Source organism: Brachyistius frenatus, unplaced genomic scaffold, assembly GCF_029030835.1.
Source record: "Brachyistius frenatus isolate BFR_SWC_R1_liver_20210118 unplaced genomic scaffold, ASM2903083v1 Contig_17, whole genome shotgun sequence".
Classification (NCBI taxonomy): domain Eukaryota; kingdom Metazoa; phylum Chordata; class Actinopteri; family Embiotocidae; genus Brachyistius; species Brachyistius frenatus.
The window spans coordinates 3,292,460-3,317,769 of record NW_027210616.1 but is presented as its reverse complement, the minus strand read 5'-3'; the positions used below and the strand labels follow the sequence as shown (position 1 = coordinate 3,317,769).

General features: G+C 41.9%; 1 protein-coding gene across 9 annotated transcripts in view; it reads left to right on the top strand.

The window, feature by feature from the left end:
* Positions 1-4,849: 4,849 nt before the first annotated feature.
* The window catches only part of atp11c (ATPase phospholipid transporting 11C), a 39,785-nt gene continuing 19,324 nt past the window's right edge, over positions 4,850-25,310 (top strand). For 6 of the 9 annotated variants that reach the window (XM_069694348.1, XM_069694341.1, XM_069694339.1 and 3 more), the window contains exons 1-4: positions 4,850-5,283; positions 14,280-14,393; positions 19,657-19,776; positions 21,365-21,454. In XM_069694348.1, the coding sequence (XP_069550449.1) occupies positions 14,343-14,393; positions 19,657-19,776; positions 21,365-21,454 (261 nt within the window). In that variant the 5' untranslated portion in view covers positions 4,850-5,283; positions 14,280-14,342. Of the gene's footprint in view, positions 5,284-10,997; positions 11,378-14,279; positions 14,394-19,656; positions 19,777-21,364; positions 21,455-25,310 lie in introns of those variants that run through there. The other 3 variants (XM_069694340.1, XM_069694346.1, XM_069694347.1) reach the window with 3 other exon arrangements.

Sequence of the window (25,310 nt, the reverse complement as noted above, 5' to 3'; positions counted from 1 at the left end):
AACAACCTTTGAAAGACCGTCACAGACACTTTCTAACCATCTTCACTTCTTCAGTTGCAGTCTCAAAACAGTACTTACAGTTTAAATAGTTTAGTCCTCAGGAAACTCCACGAAAAACAAAGATTCATTACTGCAGTGAACTTTTGATGAAATGTAACCTGAGACAAACTGTAATCAGCTCTGCACTCTTGCTCTTTTCCTGTGCAACAGGTTAGTGACATCTCATTGATGTTACTGGGCTGCCACCAGGTGGCCATGCATTGCATTGCAGAAAACAATCAACAGGCAAATGTTTGTGCTATTGACGTGCTTGTAATAGTAGAGAATGAAAGACAGTGACCAAGAAGAAGAAAAATTATGATAAATGTCTTTATATTTTCTTTTGAATAACAGTTTAATTATTCTTTTTTTTTATTTTAAAATTTGTAAGTACATTTGTAAGTAAATTTTAAGTAAACCTTCCAGCCCCCCCTTCAGCATTTTTATTTTTTATTTTTTAGCTTGCAGTCAAAATCAGACATATCATTGTTACCTCGGTTGAAGTTTAAAATCTTAACCAGCTGTTGAACTGGTATGAAACCAGTCCTTCTGGCCAATGAAACAGTTTCTATTGTTCAATGTTCAATGACATACAATTACAAAAATATTTTAGAACGATTAATCTGTTTGAGCTTCAAAGTTCATGGTTCACCCTGGAAACAGCAGCTGTCAAAGTCATCTCATCAAAACGTCCATTTAGTTGCATTTTTAGAGCTTTCAATCACATCACACAGTCTTCCACTGTAAGGTAGAAGGGACTAAAGAAAATCAATTGATAAGATCAAAATCTCCAGAACAGGTACTGAAAATGTATTTAATTGAGATCGTTTCATTAAATTTGAATTCAATTACGTTGAAGCAAGTTTAAGTCGCCGCCATTAAAAACGAATCATGTTGTTGAATCACGTTGAGAGCTCTACAAATATGTAATGCAACATTGAGCCAGCAAATTGTATATTATACTTTATTAATACTGTAAATGGCTGTTACCATGCTTGAAATCAAGTCCTCTGAGATACACTGCAACTGCCTGTGCTGTGACGGTACTGAGATAGATAGACAGGAGACAGCTATTCCAAGACACGTGTAGAGAAATAAAATAAATCCTTTCTTCATTTTGCCACATGGTGGAGATAGAGTCCAATTAACAGCTGTGCACTTGTTCATAGGCAGTGGTGCTATGTGACACATACTTCCTCCTTATGCAATCAATTTTTCTTCTATTTGGACTTAATGCTCTTAACATAATATTGACACTATAAGTATGGTCATTAGCCCACATGATCCCATCTACAATAAGAAGTAAAGCAAATCACCTACATGTGGATTTTGGAAGTTGTCTTTCCACAAGTCTGATAGAAGACATGATATGGAAGCAAAATAGCCCAAAATCTGGAATATTTATTAACGCTTGAAAACACTATGTTTTAGCCTGCCATGTCTCATCTTTAACGAAGCTAACATTTAAAGTCATAAATCTTAACACAGTTTTCAATGCATTTGAAAATATTTGGGCTGCCTCAGTGGTTTCAGTCAAAATATGAACATTTACACAGGCACTTACATCGTGTTTTTTTTTCAGTGGTGACAGTTACTACAGTTGTAGAGTAATTTTAAGGCCCTGGTTTAATGTTGTGGAGATGTTGTGTGTTTTCTCTGCATCACAGCATGTTAAAGTCAGTATATTATTAATGAAGTCTCTGAGTGGTACACTAAATACTAGCTAATACTGGACACTAATATGCAAAACCACATATTACAAACAGGATGCTCTCAGAAGTTTCAAAAGTTATGACTTTGAGAGTCTTTAATTTACAGGATAAACAGGATTATATGACTTTAAACCGTCTTTGGAACAAGTTAGTTGTTGGGATTGAACTATATTAGAGGTGCTGATTGCCTGTGTTAATGTGTAAACTAACAAAATCTTATAAATAACTTTTGGGGAATTATCTTCTGAGTGAATTTCCAAGAAAAGGAAGTCTTATTATGACTTTCCACCTTAATGCTTTGTTTTGTGCGTGTGCTCCTTATTTTAGTCAGGGTTGACCTCCACTTTCCAATGAAAACAAAACACAAACTGCATAGATTACATGGTCATCCACTGTCAATGATTTTGTGGTTCAGAACACTAATTCACAAACAGACACATAAATATCTCATAGTGAGCTGCTGTTCTTGATAGGCTGAATAATGAGGCTTTACATAAACTTCCTCTTTCTTCACTTATCTCAGTTTTTAAAATGACCACATTTCATTTAAAGTCACCAAGGAAAAAATGCAAACCTGTTGCCGCATGCAAATAGCTGTGAAGGTCACTAGGCTATGACGCACAAAAAGGCAAATAAGCTTGTAAGAACCGCAAGAGAATCAGACTGCCATTTGTGCCCTATAACCCACATTGTCTGGCTTGAGTTTTCTTTTGATTTCACGTTGCACATATGGATTTTGAGGTTAAAGGTTCAGACATAATCTCTTTGTAGAAGGTTTTTGTAAGAGTAATTTAAATCCAGATTATAATTTATAACTCAAAACAACATTCATTAAATTCACATGCAGTTTTTCAGAATGTAAAAGAAAAACTGTTTTCATAAATGTGACCCAGCATCTAAAAGATTCATCAACAACATTACATGACCGGATCTAAAAGATTACATGTACCTTTATTTCTTATGCATGTCAGCATTTCCTTTGATTACACACAATACACAATAATTGAGAAACTGTCTGGATCTTAAGGACACAGTTTTTTCAGTTTTTTTATTTCACACTATTCCACCTTCTTCTGCATTTCATGTGCCTCGCATGCATATTATGCCTGATGACGCCAGCAGTTAAGACACTACATGTATGTACATAGAAACCAAATTAAGCCATAACTCAAACTTTTCAGTTGCCCATACTTCAAATTGTATTCTTACTCCTATTATAAAACTGGAGACAATTCTTTATCATATTTACAAAACTACATCTTCTTCATTGGGACATAAACAATTATTCAACGTGCCTAATTTTGCTGGTTTTAGCCCTCCCGTGATCTTGTCAAGGGTTATGACCAAAACAAAAAGATCACATTATTGCTCTTGCTTTTTAGTGGATGCCTACTTCTACCAAGGTACACATGGGTCAGCAAGGTCTGTTAGATCTTGTTGATCTATCCATCCTTCATCTATGAGTAGTATTAATCTATAAACCCGCATATAATTCATAGAAAACTCATCTGCATTGTCCATATAGACCAGACCTGGGCATTGTACGGCCCGCGGGCCACATCCGGCCCTTTGGCTGTACCTGACCGGCCCGCGTGAGGTCAATGGTAAATTAGGAATCACACGTAAATAAGTGCACATCATGCATGTGTAACCCAGGTAATGTTCAGTACCCCCAATTTACAGATGTTCCCTAAACGTCTCACCATGCGAGCCAGTGGTCTGAACGTCCTGGCGGTTGGCCGGAGCAGAGCCCTTCGCCGCCCGTCCCACTCTGAATCACGCACTCACCTACCGGAGAGCCTGCAGCTGAGACAGGTGCGTGAGGCAGACAAGGTTTGGAGCAAAGTACGACATTTTGAGATTCCCAAGAGATATCGAGTGCTTGTTAACTAAGTTGTGTCCGAGAATTGTGAGTAATTTACATTGAGGAACATAGCAAAGTAAAAAAACCAGTCAGGATACCAACGTTTTGTATGATGTGGATTAATTATGGTCATTGTTAGGAGCTGTTTTAGCCTCACACCGCTGGCGGCTAATGAAGCCATGAAGCTGACGGAAGCACAACGTTACCGCTGCTGACCTCGCGTGAATGAAGCACATGTCAGTGTGTGTGTGTGTGTGTGTGTGTTGAAATTTATTTTTTTTAAAGTTACTGTATATGTTGTAAAAGTACGTCGATTGCCAAGTGTGTGGTTTGAAATTGAGGCAAAGTGAGACCTGTCAGTGGGCGGTAGGAAGAAAATCCGAGGAACTTAAAGGATCCAATTTTATTTGCACTTTGCTTTCTGAGATCTGTTTTTTGGGATTCAAACAAACAACCGAAAAATACCCAACCCTTCTCTCACTGAACAAAAACAAACAACTGGAAAAACAGCAAATGAGGTAATTACACTACAAACAAAATATCAATAGCACTTATCACATTTTTGTATATTTTTCTTTGAAATACTGCAAAAACATGCTCATTTTCAAACTCTTTTTCGTGAATAGTGATATAATATTGACGTTTTTTTACAATGCTTGCACCACATTTTAAGAGCCTAATTCTAACATCTACTACTACCAGTAGCAGCTAATAAAAAAAAACCATACAATTTACTGCTTTTTCTAAAGAGATCAAATTAATATTGAGCAGAATTGAGTTCAGCCTATTGGTCCGGCCCTCCGCAACAGTCCCAGTTTCTCATGAGGGCCCCTTGGGGGAAAATGAATGGCCCCACCCCTGATATAGACCATCATTTGGAGATTTCTGTTCGTACCTCGGTCATCCTCGGATTGCAGTCACAAAAAAAAAAAAAAAAAATAATAATAATAATAATTTGGATTTTAGATGATAGCGCTTTAGACAGCATTACCCATAATGCAACGCGAGTGACAGTCGCCGCACCTTCGCCGGGTGGAGCCAGTGAACGTGGGAAACTGCTGCTGCCGCCGCCGCCGCTTGTTAGAGTGGAAACTGTTTGACAGGGAGGGCGAGCCGAGCCGTGCCGTGCCGTACCGTACCGTGCGCAGGGACCTGACGAGGAGAAGTTAAGTTTTCACCGTGTCGACGGGGCAGTTTCAGAGTCAGCGGGGGGAGGGGGGCGGTGTGTGGGGAAGGAAAGGAAAAGGACCCGAGAGCGACAGATGAGTCCGAGCAACAGGGCACGGAGAGAAATGTCAGCGACTGTTTCAGCCTTGAGCAACGGGAAGCGCGACTAGTGCACCGCAACGCGGAAAAAAAAAATATATATATATATAAATATATATTACAGGAGCGAGAGAAATGCGAAGATACCGAAATCAACCAAAATGGAAACGATGTAGCGTCGCTGCGGCATTTCACACAGCCAGAAGTAACGTTAGAGGAGAGGGCAGATAGCTGAGGAGCTAGCGGGTCAACTCAAACATACATGTGAAGTTATTTTCCACGGAGGAGCTGCAGCAGAGCCCCCGGAGGCGTCTTCGTTTGAACCGCAAGGAGTTCTCGTCGGCGTTGCGAAATCAAAAAAAGAAGAAGAAGAAGATGCTGCGGAGACGACTGAACCGTTTGGTATGTGTGCTTTTGGGCATCAACACACGCACGCACACACGCAGTTAGCTTATGACATCCTGCTAGCATTTTTAACCGCTGTGATTGTGCCCTGACAATGCCTCCACCACCCACCACCCACCACCACCACCCTGTAAACGCGTGAGAAAGCATCCAGCTTATAAGAAACTTGTTACTTCACAACAGCTGTTGTCTCACTTCACGTGCTCTCCCGTCAGTCGAGCCTGTTGTTAGCTTTCAGCGCTAAGGTAAGTTCTTTTCTGGGCAGGAAGTCACGACAGATGAGAGTTGGATGTCAAGCTCGGCTCTTTTTTTATTTATTTTTTTTTATTTTAAAGACGACTCATCTCTCGGGCCACACGCGGCCACCGCTGCTCTAAACTCAGGATTTCCGCCTGGTGCGTGTGAAATAACTTGGAAACCACAAGCTCATTTAAAAAAAAAAAAAGAAGAAAAAAGACAGCACCTAAACCTGTTCCCAGAGATGTGGGCTGCTTCCCTCTGGGGTCCTAAATGCTCAAAATATGCACTCAAGTTATGTAAGCCGCGAAGATTTATATACTGTTATAAAGAACATCTTGTGATATCGGACCGTTGCTCAGAGCACACATTTAAAGGCTTGCAAAACTTGTGATCGGCATTTTATCTGGTCATAAACTAAAGCAAGTGATTGGTTAATAGAGAACAAAATATTCAACAGATTAATCACTGACCAGAAAAATGACTAATCCATCTTTTGTATATATTATAATGACTTTTAATTACTGTGCAGTCCCTTTTTTTGTGTAGTGTAAAAGATGTGTGTGGGGGGGGGGATTGATACAGCATAGTGTTAATGTAGTATTTTGCGCGGCATTAGGGAATCACTACACGGTAGCAAAGTATAGATGAAAAACAAAAACAAATTGTCAGGTGCATGCAACATTTTTGACACCTAGTTATGACAATTGTGGTCCGTCTGTCTGCTTGACAATCCCCTTTTGCTGCAATAAAAATGAATGAAGTGAGACGAATAGACTGAAAACTTTATTCTATAAAACAGATGTTGACAAAGTTTTCTTTTGTTGACATAATCTGCAGTCAAAAAAAGGAAATGCACTAAAACATATTGCAACATATGTTATCGCCTTCACTCGTATCACAAAATGTTCCGCATCTCGTGATTGCCCTAAATGGTTGCCACTTAGTGGTTAGCCATCAAATTTGTTCAGTACAAGAAGTTGGTGTTTTGCCAGCATAAAAATGCTTCGACATCATATTTCAAGATCGGTCAGCTTACCCTTTTAAAGTTCATCCATCGGTTTCATTGCCCTCCTCCATCACGAGCAGGCTAGTTTGAAAGTGGAGTAACTATCTGCAAGGCCAGGTTTATGAATGCTAAACCGCCTTTGCTGCTTCTTTATCATCCTCTAATGCACCAGTAACCTGTTGTCACCCGTAGGCTGAATCCCCCCCACACGCTATGTGAGCAGTATAGATAGCGACAGTGAATAAGGAGAAGCAATATAATAATTATAGTGCCTGACCCTCCTCCTGGCCTCTCTCTAAGTGTTGCCAGGTCAGCTGATTTTCCCGCTTCTGGAGAGGATTGCTGCTGTAATTTCTCTTCAGTGTGAGCTGTAAATAATATTTTGTGCAGAGCAGCCAGCCACACTGTCATTGATGCACACAGTGCTGCTATCTCCGGCTCTGGCTCTCTGCCGCCTGATTCACACCACCCTCCCTTTGCCCACGGGAGGTACACGTGCATCATGAAGAGGGAGCAAGATAGAAAAAGAAGGGGGAGAGGGATTGCTCATCCCAAAAGGCACAGAGGAAAGCCTCATGTTTCTCTCGACTCTCCCACTATGATGCGCTGTGCCACTAAACCCCGAGTGTGTCTTTGGAAATTCATTAAAGATGGCTGTGGGAACGAGCGGGGCAGGGTTTTTCATCGGGGGGGCTCCAGAGGTTGTAATGCTCTTGACAGGAATGCAAAATCGCACGGTTGCCTTTTGATGTTTGTTCAAGCCCTTGAAGGCAACAGTGTGATCTGAGAGAGGTGAAGCCTGGCGGAAATGTGATAGTATTCATTGTGGGATCCCCTGCCTTGAGCACCCCAGTATCTTTTTTTTAATCTTTTTTTTTTTTTGCACCATGGTAACTAGTATAGCTCTAGCTGAGTTAAAATCAAAGATGTGAAGTTTCTGCTTTATATTTGGATTCTGTTACGGTACTATAGCAAATACTCCTGCTCAGTAGTGAATGACACCCAGACTCGTGTTAAATATATCTGTCTTGCACACGTTGGTTAGAGGATGGAAGCTCTGCAGGGGCATTTACCCTTTACAAAAGCAGGAAGTAAACATGTTGACTCTTAACAGAATTCCATTGTATCAGGATTGTATAATAGAAGAACATTGCGCTTGAATTATTTGTCATTGAATTTATTTATTGAACAAGCATTTTTAATACGACTTAATCATTTGAGCCAAAATTCTCCACTTGCAGCTTTCCAGTTGTGCCAGTTGTTCGCCTTTTTGTCTTATGTGAAAGACAATGTGAAAACCTTTGGACTTTATTTTCTCGCATTTTATATAAAAAAAAAATGATTTAGCAAGAAACTAATTGGCAGATTAGTTGTTGATGAAAATAATGATCAGCTGCTGGTGAAGAAGTTTTGCGGGTTTTCCATTTGGGTTGGATTCTGATTTCTAAGCAGAATGTCATGTGAAATTTATACAATTTAACTGCCAGTTCAGTTGTGTTTTCAAGGCTTCCGTAAGGATTTCACCACTCCATCTCTCCAGTCTTTCCATGCAGCTGCAGGTTGATGTACTGACGCCTGCCTGCCTGCTTTAGCTCTGTCTCTGCTTGCCTGTGACCCCAGCACTAGTAATCAGGCCCTTACTGGGCAAGAGATGTTGTTATGTGTGAGGGGTTTGAAGGATTGCATGTTAAATGTGTTTTGAAGCCCCGGGTTTCGGCAAACTGGTTTCTCAGGTCAGCCAAGGGCAGCTGCACGTTTGTGATGTCCACACAAATCCTCTCGCCGTCGTAAATACACTGGCTTAAATATATTTCCTTCCTCTTTAGCCAATGTTGCTATTCTAAATGGAAGCTAATGTTTCATTCTGCAGTAAAAGACAATACTTCAAACAGTCAGTCTAGTATGCAGCATTTTTGGCATTCAATAAGATAAAATGTGCCTCATGCTTGTGTCATTTTGTATTTTTTTGCTTAATTTTCCATCCTATTTCAAATATATTTTTTCATGTCAGTCTTATTTCTACATGCTTACATCTGGGAGCAGCCAGTAGCTCCTGTAGGACACATATTAGAGGCTTTTAGTAACGGATGACTTTTCAAATGGACTCATCACTTTTGTGTAAGCAGTTGGGGTAAGAGTGCATGCGAGGGCCACAGACCATACAAGGCATGTAAAGCCGTTTGATTTATCGGGCCTGTTTGATTAGGAGAGATGCGTATTGATCAGAACTGTGCTCAGATTTGCTGCCATTAGTCTTGCAGCCGCGAACCGGCCGGCGAACAGAATTGCTTACTCTAATTTCTTTCCCTTCCTTCCTCTCTCCGTCTGGCCTCCTGTACCATGCCCAATAATGGAAACACAGCCAAAGGAGCTCATCTGCAACACACGGCGGGATAGTAAATATATTTAGCATGGGGAGGGAGACAGTGTGGAGGAATAAACGGCCGACTGTGGCAGAGCGGGCTGATGAAATATAGTGTGGGAGGCAGGAAAGCCCTGCGTAACTCAAACCCGAGAAACTGGAGTGAAACCAGGGGGTGGACCTGTAGCCTCTTTGCACCTCTCCATCTCTTTCTCCACCTAATGGATAGACTCTTTCAGGCTTCCTGTAGTGGATAACATTGGAGTGGGCGGCTCAGGTTGGATATAAGGGGGCCATGGATGGCTTTTTGTGGCAATTTTCAACTTCCTCTTAAGAGCTAGATTGAATTCTCAGTTTGTACCTCTAAATAATTCAGGTTGCTTCATTTATTTTGAATTCTCCTCACATTGCTCCTCCCTTTCCTGACCCAAGTATCCTCGCCAGCCTAGTGGCACTCAAAATGCATCCTCATCATCCATATATGTATAAAGGCTCATCCAGAGATTTTCTGTGCCATGCTCCAGCTCGAGCATTACTCAGAAAGCCTTCGCAGTGAGATGTGAAGAGAATGCTTAGGTGTGTGTGTGTGTGTTTTTTTTTTCCCCCGTCTGTGTCTACGCCTCACTCTCTGTGTGAGCACAGAGAAAGGGGGGGGGGGGTACATCAGCATCTGTGATGTTTCATCAACCCAGTTTTTCGTAGTCACCTGAAATGATAGGGTATACTCGCTGACACAGAGAAAAGAGGCGCACCATGTGAAGATTTAACGAGAGCTTGAAGACATGCGAATGCCCCCTCCCCCCTCCCCCTCCCCTCCACGCACCCGAAACCCGGGTTAAGAAACAGCCGACAATGATTACCTCAACGGCAAACTCCAAAGGTAGGCAGGCGGTGTTGCTCAGTGGAAAGGAGAAAAAGGAGTCTTTTTAACGTGGTCACAGTTCAGTGGGAGGAAACGCTGGTTGGGGAAAAACCCAAATCTACCATGGCCTCGAAGCAGCGGAAGCAAAAGGCCACATTGATTTTTGCCATTAGTCTTGTTGCCCTCCTTTGCACTGTCTCAGGATAATTAATCGAATGGCAATTACGGCCAGTGTAGCCTGGTACATTATTAAAGATAATGTCATCAGTCGGGCTGTAGCTGAGATGGAGATTTTTTTTTAAAGCTCGTCAGCATTAGCATGTACTGTAAATGCCTTTTTGTTGGTATCGCATGGCTCCCTGCCAGATGTGGTGGGGCGGGATAAAACCATTGTAGAGTTGTGCAGTTTAGTTACCCATACTCGACATGGAAAAAAAGCAGCTGGATCAAGCACCTTCATCTAAGTAGCTGCATCTGGTGATTTGTCACACGCATACAAACAGAGAGCACAGAGAGTGTGTGCACTTGGCTGGAAAAACCATACTCCATTTAAGGCTACACTACTTTAAATTCTCTTTAATTATAGATTAAAGTGTGACTATGCTGCAGCTCGAAATGGGCTCACTTTTCCTCGCCTTAAAACACAAAACGTGGAGGTTTTCTCCATAAGAGCCCCAGAAAATAATGCACTTTTGTCAACCTCTCCTTGAATTTAGTGAACTAACTGGTCCTATGGGATAAAGTTCAGAAGGTGAAGTGATATCTAATCTTAAAACCAAAGCCTCAGTAAATATGTTTTATGACTATAAACCAGTGGAAAGATAATAAAATAATAAGATTATATATATATATATATATATATATATATATATATATATATATAATCTTATTATTTTTAGATTCATCACGTGAAGTTTAGACTACATTCTTGTCTTCCGTGTGGTCTTTTGTTATATTCTATTCAGAGGAACAGCGTGCCTCAGATACATGACTGACCGCAGACCTCTGTCAGCATTGTGTGACTTGCTTACACATTTCCTCTTGTAAAATCTATGGTCATTTATTGTGTTCCACAACATTTTTTTGTCCTCTTCTGTGGTGTCAAACAATAGCCGAGGTAGTCTTTCCAGTTGCACATTACACAAACAGAAACCAATGAACAATTCATTCCTCGGTTTGGGGAAAGCCTTTAATCTCGTGGCCACCTGTTACCTGCTCACAAAATGTCAGTGGTTTTTTAGACATTTGGCATTTTAATCATCGTTGGCTAACACAAGTTAAAACAATATCTGTCTGGCTTTTTGAGTCGACCAAATGATTGAGGAAGCAGCTCCCAGTGCGAGGTCTAGATGAGTTTCCCCTCCTCCCCATTGTCGAGGGACACAGTGTAATGTAGGCCAGTACCAGCCCATGGTACAGTACACTCTGTGTCTTGTACAGCTGCAGGGATGCTCGTAGAACAATGAGCCTTTGCCTATACACAACAGCTCCTTAGGATCAGCCCTCAGTTCAAGTTGGACTATTACCCTGTGAGGCTATTCATCACTGTGTGCAAACAGCGGCCAGAGGAGAGCCTCTGATATGGGGTCTTAGGCCAAGTGTGGGTGAATCCATAATGGAGGTAACTCCTGTTATAGTATCATTACAGAGTAATGTCTCGGCTTTTCATTGATTTGGTAGCTGTCTGTGTTGTACTGTTATTAACTAACAATAATGTGGATTTTGTTCAGAGGCTCAATTTGTTAACTACATTTCAGTATGTTGAGGTCTGTTGCTTTGTGCCCAAATCTGTTCAACTGTCAAATGTTCTTTTAAGCTTCTTCTTTTTTTCACGCGATTGAATTGTTTTTTTACGATGCGAAGTACCTTGACCTGCTTCTATATGACATGAATGGTGCTTCGAATGGTGATTTGACAAAGTAGAAGGAAATTGAAGAAATAGTCATCTCTGCTAACAGCCTTGTAATTTTATTTATTGCCAGTCCAAAATAGTCTTTGACATTTGTTGAACTGTTATGCCCCAAGGAAGGTCTCTCAACTTAGTCAGCCTGCTTAACTCAACGTAAACAGACAGGTATTTGTTTTTACCTGTTGTGCATAAGTAAGTTTGATCTGAGCGTGCTTGCTTTCTCTTCAGCAACAACCTGGCTCTCATCAATATATTCTATTCATTGTTTTTTTTTAACTGGAGCGATTTTCTGCTCACGAAGGAAAGGAGAAGACTACTAAAGCTAATATCTTAACATAAATATTTCATAAACATGATATATTAGACCTTAAAACTACAACTCCTACAGTAGCAATAAACAATTTGGTCATTTAGCAACTAGTTATATTGCATTTATGAGCAAAGCTTGAAGCTTACTAATTGAACAAGATATAGATATTTCTACAATTGCATAGAGAATCTCTGTATTTTTTGATGATGCACACTAATAATATTTATTCGATGCAGATATACAGAGGAAAAACCTTTCTTTGGAAAATATATGTAAAACTGTCACTGCAATCTGAAAATGGAGTGTAGAAAATGTTATATGTTTGACGTTATTTTCAAGTGAGGTAGCATGGCTTCCTGAATACTGAGTAAAGTAAGTTCTAGTTATATTTTTCAGATGAAAAGGATTTACTATACTCAAATATCACAAAGGATTTTTGTGCTGAAATTAGACAAATTAGCCTACGTAAAATAGCTTCATTAAAAACGTGTTTGCTGCAAAGCAAACGCAACAAAGAGGGGAGTACTTCTTGAAGTCCTTGTAGTGACGAACCTTTAATTTTGGTTTGATGTGAATGTGCCTTTGTGCTAAATGTTCCTAAAAAGATAATGTAGCCTCTGTAAATTCTCTGCAGTCGAGGCAATGAGAACTTGGATGTGTAATCAAAACTGAGAGAGTTACAATTAGTGAAGCACAGTGAGCATGCTGGAATAGGGCAGGCAAGTGGGAGAGAGAATAGAGAGAGACTAGAGAGAGAGAGAGAAGAGAGAGTGCTGCAGTGACTAACAGCATTGACTCAACACATGCATCTTTCCCCTTGCATTCAAACATTCATCACTCAACTCTATTCAGCCTGTCATAACGGCAACTTTATGTTGCTGTTAGGCTGTTTTTACTGTTATCATTACCATTTCTTGAAACGGTTTACTGGCGGTTAAACATCTGCACTGGCATTTATGTATTCCATTACTCTCAGAACACCATTTCAACTTTAGGCCAGTATTTAATATGTAATGCCATACATCTTCTCCCGGGACTAGGGGTGGGCTCTATCGTTCACGATGATATTGATATGATTTTTTTTATGTGATAAAGAAAAATGCATATCGGGATTTGGCGTTATTCCGACCTGTTGACCTAATAATGATGGCATACCCATTATGTGGCGTAACTTCCGCATGGCAAAAACAAGCGTGGGTAAAAGCGGCTTCACAGTGGAGGAATTACTTCTCATAAAAAGGGGCTTGACTTCAGTGGTTTGGCAACAAAAGATTAGGTGTACAGAGAACCACAACAATATGTTCGCTTTGGATAAGAATAATGAATATTTCAGGTCAAAGTGTTACATTTTTGCTGACATATACAACTTTAATCATTTGTTTTGTTGCAGTTTTATGTTCTTGAAATTAGTAACAAAACATTTTTCAGTATTTTTTTCAAATCGGCAAGAAAATTGCTGAAATATCGTGATGATATTTTGCTACTTCTACTCATAGTTCCTCTTCTTTGTGGTGAGAGGAACAACAACAAGTAGGCATCACATTAAATGGCAGGAGAGACATTTCATAAAACCTGATAGGTTAGGTAAGACGCAGTAGGAGCGGTTATTGTTGTATGTTATTGTAAGCCTGACACACACACACACACACACACACACACACACACACACACACACACACACACACACACACACACACACACACACAGTGTGTTTAACTGCATAATAAATAACATTGTAAGGCGCTTGGTTAATTTTTGTCCAGAGAATGACATGAAATGGAAACTAAAGTCGAATGGGAACATGAACTTAACAAAGACCCTGTCATTCTCAGTGTTGTGCACATTGTTGTAGGTACATGTGCAGGATATAAAGAAGTTCAAGCATTGGTCCCCTGTGCTCTCTCCTATTTGCACAGCTCCCTCACACTTCATTAAATGTTTTTAAGTAGATTTCCTGAGTGGATTTTTTTGAAGCTTAACGGCACAGCTCCTGCGCCCTGTACTGGAAGAGCTTAGTGATTTTGTCCTCTGTACACAACGTTACAAAATCGCAAAAGCAGACTGATGAGAACAAAGCTGAATGCACTGCATTCTTTTGAGCTTGTTTTTTTCCCCCCAGTTTGCTCCAGCACTTTTGTAAGAAAAAGTAACAGCATCGATTTGGTTTGACCACAAAATCTATTGTTGTCAGGGTAAATAATACTCCCTGTATCGCTGTCACACTTGCTATCACAAGCTCATTTAAAAAAAAAAATTTCCTTCCACGCGCCACGGTGTCATCTTCTACCCCTCATCTGGACATAGACACATGCAAGCTTCTGGAGCCACACTTCAGCTAAACCTTGACGCCAAGCTTAGCAACTGAAGATGCAAGCATCAAAACACACTTTGCAGTCCTGCAAGCCAGAACCAGTAATGGTATGTTCTCTGACAGGCTTGCAGGCCGTAAAAGGCAACATGTGTATGTCTGTGAAGAAGGGAGATGTCAAAGAAAACTGGATTTGTTGTTTTATTCTTGTGTGATTCACATGTCACCTGAGGGTTGTACATAGGTGAATTTCCACTGTAAGAACTTTCAGAGGGACAACAGGAACCTTTAGAGCGGGGGTCTCCAACCAGTAGCTTGTGAGCTACTGTGGACCATATTCAGCTGGTTTGGTTGACCTCAGCTATGAGAGTAAATGTTACATTGTCCGAGAGCTACATGGATAGCTCTCTGACACTTTAATTATGTCAAAGTAGCTGTCAGAGAAAAAAAAATGGTTGGAGACCTCTGCTTTAGAGGAACTCTGTTCCCTCATCTAAAACTCCACCGAAACAACCGGGTTTAAATGAATTTCAGGAAATACAGTTTTATTCCCGAAAAGGTCCCAGCTCAGGGCGTGGTATTTTCTGAAGGCTCAGGAACTTTCCAGGTGGGGCTTACAGAGCTGATGTTGGATTTTGATAGATGGATCATGTATTTGGAGCTATGGGTGTCTTATGGCATGAAGTTTGTAAGGAATCTCACTTTAACAGGCTCCTTTACACTATCACTTCTGACCCTCTGTGGACTTGGTTGTGTTGTTATTAGAGCTGAAACGACTGTTTGATTGATTGCTTAGTTGAACAACAGCATATTAAGTTGCAACTATTTGTCTATCGGCCTTGCCGACACAAAGGATTTATAATGCCATCCAATGCAACTTTATATATATATAAAAAATATTCTTTTCTATCAGAAAGTAATTGTTGTGTTAGATTGTACTACAGTGAACAGGTTCTTGTGATTTTCTGGTTACTCAGGCTGTTTGTTCAGCAAACAGCGTGCAGATTGTGACAAACTGGATAGTCACTGAATAGTGAGATGGTGCGACAGGACGCCGTGTCATCAGACCAGATTCATCATTGGGAGTTTGGCAGCAGCTGAATGCAGTCTTACATTCCCCCTGCTCTCAGTGGAGCGTGCAACCCCCCACCCCCTTACCCCTCTACCACCACACGCACACATCCTGGTCTGTGCTCATTTCACAATGTGTGCATAATTCAATTTACAGCATAATTTAATGTAAAGTTTCAGCCTTACTCAATTCTCTAATGCACCATTTAGTTTTGACTGAGCAATTACATCTCAGCTCAATTCAGCACTGGATGTTTGCTTTATTGATCTCCATGTTTTGTAGCTGATGCTCTTTCATTAAGAATGAATCTACTGTCTGATATTGACACACGGGCCCTCGACTCTATGCTTTTAGTGACTAACATCATTGGCATCGAATGGCTTTGTTTGACCTTTGACAATGAAGTAAAGAAAATGCAACCAGTTCTATTTTTCCTTGCATTAGCATTTTTCGTGTGGCCCTAAGCCCGCTATTTTGAAAATGAGCATTGCATTCACGTAACTTCTCAAAAATGAAGTGGACCCCATCGGCTGACCCCTATTATATTTCACAGTGAATCCACCACTAAATCGATGGCCATTCAATAGTGCTCTTCTTATCTTTCGAACCCCAAGGCAAAGACTGCTTCCTCATTTTTATAGAATAGTTCTTAGCACGAGTTATGTGCGTGTAGATATCAACATCTCTTTTTCTTTTTTTATATCCTCACTGCGGCCAAGTGCTTCCTTATGTGGGTTGTTGTGCAGCTTGTGAGCAGCAGTGTCGGCTTAGTCTGCATAAAATCTAGCGATTGTTTGTCTGATTGGCCCGTGACCTTGAAACTGTATGCATTAGCGAGGCTCTTGTGCATAATCAATCTTTAAGAGATGGGCACAAGTGAAAGTGAAAGCCAGCCAACTAATACTGTTGGCAGTTTGAACTGTGACCCTGAAGTAGAAGTCAGAGCCCTTCACATGTACTTTGACTAAAAGCTAATTTGGTTTGTAGATGGCGCCTTTACTTGCATTTTATGTTTTATCTGCACAGCCCTTTGTACGTGTTTTCCTTTTGTTGTGTCCAACATTGTTACCTCATGTTATATTGGTTGTTCACAGGATTGTCTGTGTGGAATGCCTGCATTACATTTAGAGTACACAGAGGATAACTTCAGAGTCACTGCATCCGATTCAAATAAATGAACACTGGTACTCCACGGGGGTGTTCTTGGCTTACTGCTCCTGGGAGCTGGTTGTTGTTGATTTAGAAAACCTAGATGTGCCTGCATCCTTGGATCCTGTTTTACTTCCCCCCTCTCTCTCTCTCTCTCTCTCTCTCTCTCTCTCTCTCTCTCTCACATTCGCTCTTCCTCCCACTCTCAGTTTTTCGTCCTCACTCTCTGGCTGCCAGGTCAGTCCGGTCCTGGTAAAGGAGTGTCCGTGTGTGCTGAGCGGAGTAGGGGATGGATGGTAAAGTTGACGATCCATACTGAGGTGTGAACATGGCTGCTCATGCATAAGGGAGCATTATGTAAGCCTGTTGGCTCCCTTCTGCAGCCCGGACTGGAAAGAAGATGGGAAATATTTCCGAATTAGTATGACTCATTTGGCCCTTATTTTGTGTTATTAACGAGAAACAAAGGACTGCATGAAATGGAGTTATGTAGGATGTGTTTTTATCCTCGCATGCATAAATTAGGCTTCCAACTTAGTGTTTGATGCTACTTTGATCTAACTTCTTGTCAGAAACAGACTTTGGGCAGCCTGCTGTCCAGGTGGCTGTAATTCACAAGTTCCCTGGTTTGTCCAGAATCAGATGTTCATGGTAATCTGTTCCCTCAACCCACATGTTGCTGGTCTTTATGTTAGATAAAACAAGATCTCCTGCCAACATAACCTTAATCATTTACTCACACAGTAATGGCTGCACAACTTGTACTTGAACTAAGAATGTAATAATAAGTATGTAATATGCATTGTATGTAGTATAAAATATAAGTGTTTCTCCCTGATTGAAAGTAGAAATCGGTCAAAGTGTGAGATGGAATGAGAGATGAGAGAGCGCATGGGTAAGGTGTCATCATTTGGTCTTTGAAAGACATATTCACTTATTAAAATGATAACAACAGCAGATGGATCTTAAATCCACTCAAATTGAGTTGAGGATGTGCATTGTATACATTGTAAGATATTCAGTTTACCATCCATCCATTATCTATACCGCTGCATCCTGAACAGGGTAACGGGGGAAGGGGGGGCTGGAGCCTATCCCAGCTCACTTTGGGCAAAGGCAGGGTACATCCTGGACAGATCGCCAGTTTATTATTAAGGCTCAGTTTATTATCACGGAGGAATATTTACATTTAACAATCTGGAATCAGAATATTTTAACTTTCTTTCTTTCTTCTTTTTTTTAAATGACTCAAAACGATCGGTTAATCTTAAAAATAGGTGGCGATTAATTTTATGTCGCTCAATTTATCAATTAATCAAGTAATTGTTGCAGCTCTAGATGCCACATGCTCATCGTGTAGTTCCAGGAACAGTTAGGAGCCAAGCTTCTCCCGTTTTGGATGATAATGAGGCCAGTAATTGTCTAGCATCTTGCCATAGCACATAGTTTTTGATTGGTCAGAGAGACAGACAGTCTGACAACCAGTGTGATGCAGTACAAGAGATTGTAGAGAAGATTTAAAAAAAAGAATGTTCGCAGTATACATTTTCCCTCAGTTTTTCCTGAAATAATCCCTGAAACAAGGACAGTTTTTTTTTTTTCCCTGATCTTTGTAACCCCACTTCCCTGCCTATCTGATGATAAACAGCAGACACGTATGCAGATAAAGAACATAATGACTTGATTCTGCATTGTCTCTGTAATATCTTCAATGGTTTATTGACTGATCAGTTAGTTTACCCTTAAAAGAGGTGGGAAAAGTGTTTATCCATTGTGAGATAAGGAACATGCTGGAGGGTGAGAAAGAAGAGGAGGTGGAGGCAAATATGTTGTCGCATAGGTTGAACCAGGACACCAGCTTTGCTGTTATCGGGATCTTCCAGTCGTTGTAGCTGTCCACCGGAAGCCTGAGGATTTCTCATGTGTGGGATGTCAGGAAAGAAACCGAGGTCATTGAGAGAAAAGTGTAGGCCATATCTCTTAGGTTGCATTTGGCCTGCAGTTGTACATTTGGATGCACAAAATTCCTATGTAGTGACAGTGAATCATCACAGTAACAATGCACTAATCTAATTATCATTATTGGCATTGATCATGGCCTTATGAAACAGACTGGGTATTGGCCAGATGTTACTGAGCTACATTAAATCTTGTATCTTGGCCAATGTTATAAAATTATAACAATTCAACTTGATAACTTTTTACAGAACAATGTAATAAAAAAAATGTCGCAACCCATAAAAAGAACGTTAATTTCGAAATGTTGGCTCCTATAAGAAAAGAGGCTGACAAATAATCTCTAGGCCTCCCTGATAGTTTATCACTTTTACTTTTTCTGTCTCTGTTCCTTTTTTGGGTTTGTTTATATAATTGTTTTGGAGATTTATGTACTCCTTTGAAGTTATGACACCGACCTGGCTTCTGTGATTCACCCTTCCTGCCTTTTATGGAAGAGGAATGTCCTGGCCACTTCACTTTGAGGTGAGTCCAGCACACCTTTGGCTCCTGACCCGGTTCCTGAGTTACTGTGCTCCTATGCATATGTGTATAACCCATATCACAATGCGTCCTCAATCACAACAAAGAAGCTGAACCTATAAATCTGAGCAAAGCATTTTTCTCCTGGCTGGCTGCACACATCTATTATGTTTATCATTGATGAGTGACCACATGGGAGAGAATAAATTAAGTTATAGCTGCCCCATACAATCACCATTGCTGACCCTTGTCATACTTTTTTTTTTCCGTGCCCTGAATTATTGGCTTGTGCTCAACAGTTTTCCAGTGGGGTCTTTTCAAGTCTTTTTAATTTACTGCTTCACAGTAGAAATTCTAATCTCCTAATTCTGAGTGGAATTTAGACCTAATCAGACTCTAAAGTTCTTATGGCAACAAAAACTCCTTTGTGTTTGTAGGTTTACCCCCAAAATAACAGGACACCACTGAGTTGTTCTACCTCCCCCATGCTTCAGATGATGGGTCACATTTAAGTAACTTCCGTTCTTTGTATGCACATTTTAGTGTTTGTAGATGTAACAGGGCTGGCACAATATCTAGTTGAATTAAGTGAAGAGAAGAACTAACGTGTCCTCTGTTTTCTTTCTCTGTTTGTCTCTTCCTATCCCCACCCCTTGTCCTGCTTTTTCCTCCAGCTTGGTGGTGATGAGAAAAGAGTAGACAGTAGGACTATCTACGTTGGTCATCGGTCATGTCCTGCCAATGAGGCTTTCATTCCACCCAAGTTCTCCGATAACAGGATTGTGTCGTCCAAGGTAAGAAACGCACTCGCGCATATGCCACGGCCGTGTGGTCATACGGCAAAATGAAATTGATGTAGCTTTGTTTGTTGCTCAGCTCATCTGTGTACTGTGCTTCCCCTGCCTTCAGGCATTTTTCTTCTCTTACTTAACACTTTGAATGCAGAATGAACTCTTGAACAGTCCCGAGCATTCCCGTGTCTCCCTTTCTTCATTCCTCCTCCCACTGCCTCTCAGCATACTTGTCATTATTTGTCTGTCACGGGAGGACTGACTGTGGCAGTGAAATACATGGCTGCTATTAATGTACTTGAAGGGTGGGCAATTTGGTTGGTTCCCCTGGGCTCCTATAGACTGTCCAACTGATTCCCCCCCACCCCCACCCCCAAGTCTTACCCCTCAGCCCTGTGTCAACGCCAAGTGCAGACAGGTGCTGGCTGGCTGTGTGTTATGGATATGTAAGGTGAAAGGGATGAGGGGAAGAGGAAGCGTTGTGTAAGAGTAAGATGGCTGTAGGATTTACAGTGGTGCAGAGGGTCCCAGTGAGGGAAGGCCAATCAATCGGCTTCTGCCAGTACATGGGTAAACAGGCTTTAATTACTCCAGCTGTAGTGTTTATGCTCCTCCATGCATCTGCTCTCAATCATCCTGTTGCTTTTGCACTCTGCAATGACCAATCTCCACCTCTCCTCTCTCCTTACTACTGCACCACCACACTCAGCCACCCCCACTGCTGCCACCCCCCTTTTCTCATTACTTTCACTCTCCTTTCTTTCTGGAAAAATGAGATGGGTCATTCTGCTGCCGCTGCATTTCAACCCTCTCCCCGTGCAGACATTCCCCTTTATAAACACTGCCTTAGTGCTGTTTCCGTGTGTGTGTGTGTGTGTGTGTGTGTGTGTGTGTGTGTGTGTGTGTGTGTGTGTGTGTGTGTGTGTGTGTGTGTGTGTGTGTGTGTGTGTGTGTGTGTGTGTGTGTGTGTGTGTGTGTGTGTGTGTGTGTGTGTGTGTGTGTGTGTAAGTTTGCATGCAAGCATGTGTTGTTTGGATTTGTGTTTTTCACCCTGGTACTTTGTTGCGCAGCACAACCCTACCAGCGGGGTATTGTTGAGCCTTCTCTCTCAGGGATTTTAAGCAGATAAAAGCGTGGCTTCAGCCCCAATGGTATCAGCAGTCACGGCCACTTAAAACGGAACAAAACACTCGCCAACCTGATAAGTTCATTGGCTCTGCGTTCAAGGGTAGCCAAATTAAGGAGATAAATCGCTTATCCGAATCAATGGAATACCTGTGGTCCCCCAAGGGCTGTCTCCCAAGGCAGTACAAACAACAGAGACTCCAAGCTATTGAAGTTGCCTTCCTCTTTTCCTTCCCCAGCTCAAACATAACACACATATGCAAGAGTCTGGCCGTATTGAATGTCTCTAATCTCGCTCCCCATGCCAAGCCTTTCTTTAACCTCCCTAAATTTGGTTTAAAAACATCTTGCCAGAATGGGAACATTAGAGAGCAAAGAGCAGCATAAAAGCAGTCCACAAAGTGTAATACCTATTTTATTTCTCTGCGGCTTAGATACATGTTTTTTTTCTTTTTTCCCCCCACAGTATACAGTTTGGAACTTTCTACCAAAGAACCTCTTTGAACAGTTTAGAAGAATTGCCAATTTCTACTTCCTTATCATCTTCCTGGTACAGGTAAGAGCAACCCCAAAAAAAAAAAGTTTGTTTACCATTTTAAATTATGACTTCGTGTATCTTCGTGTATGGGACTGTGATGATGTGTAATCAGGTCCTGTGTATGAAGCTCTTGTGTTTTTTCAGGCAACACTATGTATACAATTGACACATCAACATGATTGGGGTGTTGCCTGTTTGCAAAGTTGTGAGAACTTGTCCATTTCCTTCATGCTCATGGCAGGTGTGAAATTGCAGCAGCTTCCCCTTAAAGCTTGAACTGTGTGTGTGTGTGTGCGTGCGCGTGTGGGTGTGTATTGAGAAGTTGTCTTGAAAAAAACAGATAGTAACTTTGACCTGAGCTCCACAGGTTGTTGAACATTTTGCACTTCTGTAAAGCAGGTCAATCTCAGGGGGGGGGGGGGGGGGGGGGGGGGGGGGGGGGGGGGGGGGGGGGGGGGGGGGGGGGGGGGGGGGGGGGGGGGGGGGGGGGGGGGGGGGGGGGGGGGGGGGGGGGGGGGGGGGGGGGGGGGGGGGGGGGGGGGGGGGGGGGGGGGGGGGGGGGGGGGGGGGGGGGGGGGGGGGGGGGGGGGGGGGGGGGGGGGGGGGGGGGGGGGGGGGGGGGGGGGGGGGGGGGGGGGGGGGGGGGGGGGGGGGGGGGGGGGGGGGGGGGGGGGGGGGGGGGGGGGGGGGGGGGGGGGGGGGGGGGGGGGGGGGGGGGGGGGGGGGGGTGTTTATTTTCCCCAGCCTTTGTTTCAGCTTCAATTTACAATTGACACTTCAGCCTTTACTTTTCAGTTTGTGTGGTTTAACTCTGTATTATCCTCAATTAATGTATATAATTGATGGATATTTCAGTTGACAGCTAGTGTGTGAAATTATCCTGAGCTAATGAAGCACACTTATGTGGAAGTAAACCACCAAGCGTGTTTGCATCACTTACACAAGCTGCTTATTGCTGCATCTACACACAAGGGTGCGTGGTAAAATGTGTGCCTGTGCACATGACATGTGAGCCAGTGGGTGTCCTGGGTTTGCTGATGGTGTTTACCCAAGCTGCAGTGTGGTTGGCATTTCTCCACTAATCCAGCCTCTCATGAGGGGCTCCTTATTCTAAGCACTACGCTTTTCCCATGCATCTCGCTATTATATCACAGAGCGAGAAACAGGTACACAGCTTGTACTCTCATTTTGCACTTGCATCACATAGACCAAAATACACCTTCTCATTTCCCCTGAGTGGCTTCATGCAAATGCTCCACCAACAGCCAAATGTCTGACTCTATTCTGTCCTTCTTTTGTCTCACATTGTCATTCTGGTCTCTTTCTCTAGTCTTTCTGTCTCACATAACCCCCATCTCTCTGCACTGCACTGCTGACGTCAGCAGTCAGGAAGCCCTCTGTACTTCTGAGCGCCACAAATAGACACAGGCTGATAAAAAAGCACCACTCTCTCCTATAAATAGCCCTGCATGTCTTTGCTTGAATTTGATTGAATGGGTTGCGCTGTAAGAGAGTCAGGGAAGTGGTGATAGGAGGGAGAGAGGGAGAGAGGGTGAAGGGGTAGGAGGACACCAGGACCCACATTGCTGCCCTGGGACCTTCTCTCTGTCGCTCACTCTGACACACTTCCCGGCTCAGATGAAGGGCTTTGTGCTGCTTTGCTCTGCTGCTCTGATATCACACCAGCAGCAGTACACCAGTTCACTCCTTTTGCTGAGATTTTTTTTTGGCTTTGTATTTGGTGCAGTGGAGGGAAGGTATTTGGCCATTTGGAAGTTTGTTGGGGATTTAGTAAATACAGTGCAGATAAACTGTAAAACACAAGCTGTGGGAGAATGGTGTGTTTTTTGGCAAAAGTGCAGTAGCTGAAGGTTTGGTGCAGATTTTAGTTTTCTGAGAAGATTGCATTGTCCCAGATAGATACTATTTGCTTTATATATAAAAAAAAAAAAAAAAAAAACCCCACTAAGGTGCTGCTATTGTGAGAATTATAGTTACACATGCTTTCAAACAATATGCCCAGTTTGTCCATTATTTATTATGCACATTAATTTAATTATTTGCTGATCATCAGTCTTTATTCACTGTACGCTGTACATGAAACAAGAGAGTATTCCTCAGCTGTGCAAAACAGAAACTGGTGTATGTTGCTGAGCAGGATTTTAAAAAAACAAACTGTTAGCCAACAACACCTGGAACTGATCAAGCTTCACTTCCTGAAATACAACCATCAACTTTCCAAACAAGGAAACACCACCTGGTGATTGGTGGATTAAACAAAACACAGCACAAAACTATGAATATAAAAAAAATTGCACTGACACTTTAATGACTCATTAAAGGTCAATTAGGAAAATCATCCTTTTCCATAAAAGAAGGTTGTCCTTGATACTGTAATGTCTGTGAAGCCTGTCAAGTCTAATTTAAAACAGTGTTTTAGTTTTTTTTTTCTGTCACTGTTGATGAACAGATACTAAAAAAAGATGCCAGTTTCCCTCTTTTTTTTTTTAAATTAAAAAAACTTTTTTTTTTTTTTTAATTTAAAAAAAAAAAGTCATCTGTTGAAAAGTTGCCAAAGATAAATCAAAGTCAAGCTACATTTAGGCTGAAAGTCAGCTTTGTAAAGCATCCTCTGTGTGCTGTGTGTGTCGGGTTTGGCCATCTGGCTGCTGCATCAGAGGGACATGCTGTTCTCAGTGCTTCGTCTAGTAGCTATTCTTCCTTCTGTGATTAGACAAATTTAAATCCAGTCATGTGAACACAAGATGTGGGATATCGAGTGCTCCATCACCTTCCTCCAGTATTCATTACATCAATGCTTAGGAAAGTGTTTTAGCTTGGAGGATCTGGGGCCTCATTTATAAGACATTGCGTGGGATACATACTAAAAGTGTACGTGCGCACAAAGGCAGAAAACGGCATGCGTGAAACAAATATATTCAGGTTTATAAAAGCCTGCACACCACCCACGTAGATCAGCCTCATGTCCCGCCTTCAACACGCCTACATTCAACCATAAATGGTCAATGCAAAGCATATTATAGAGGTTGATGCATATAAAATTAGCCATGTGGATCAGTTTGGTGAATCGTGTAAACGACGCAGAGGAAAATCCGGAAATATAATTTTTCCGACACAGAACTCGAGGTGTTAGTGGATGGGGTGGAGGATATGAGCGGAATTAAATGCGAGCTATAGATTTGCTTCTATCATTTACAGTTCAAAGTTGCATATGGAATAATTATAGGTCACGAGCAAAAATGATCCTGCTGGTTCGAATGTTAATGATAAAGTGGACCCATGAATTGAAATGAAAAGTGTCAGAGGCTTCGTAATACGTATCAAGTTGTCTGTCGCATTTCATTTCTACAATCTGGTTTCAATTCACCACCTCTCCGTCTGTCGGCAATTTTCCCCATCTCCAAAACGTGCGTACGGATGGGTCGGAGTTTGCTTACAGTTGCCCACTATTTACCGTTTTTACGGCTTTTTCAGGCTCTGTTTTGTGCGTATGCAGCGGTTAAAAATGAGGCCCCTGGTCATGCTGGTCATTGCTGACATTGCCAGGGTGAACTGAGCTTTCTCAAGAGGCATTCAATTGCCTGTAGCAATGTGCGAGATCTAAAGAGTCTTTAACACAGAGCCCGGTACACCATTCTCGTGTACGAACACTGCTCTTTTGAAGCACTGAGTACTCTCATCTCTGGCTTGCATCACCTGAGGCTACTGCGACAGTATTATTACTTTCGCTTCTGTCTCACCGGAATCGCCAACTACTACAAATATAATGCCGACTCTTCTCTGAATCTGCACTTCTCCAAACGGTTGATGTGCACTAGCCCATCTCTGCTTTGTAATTGATTTATCCTCCAGT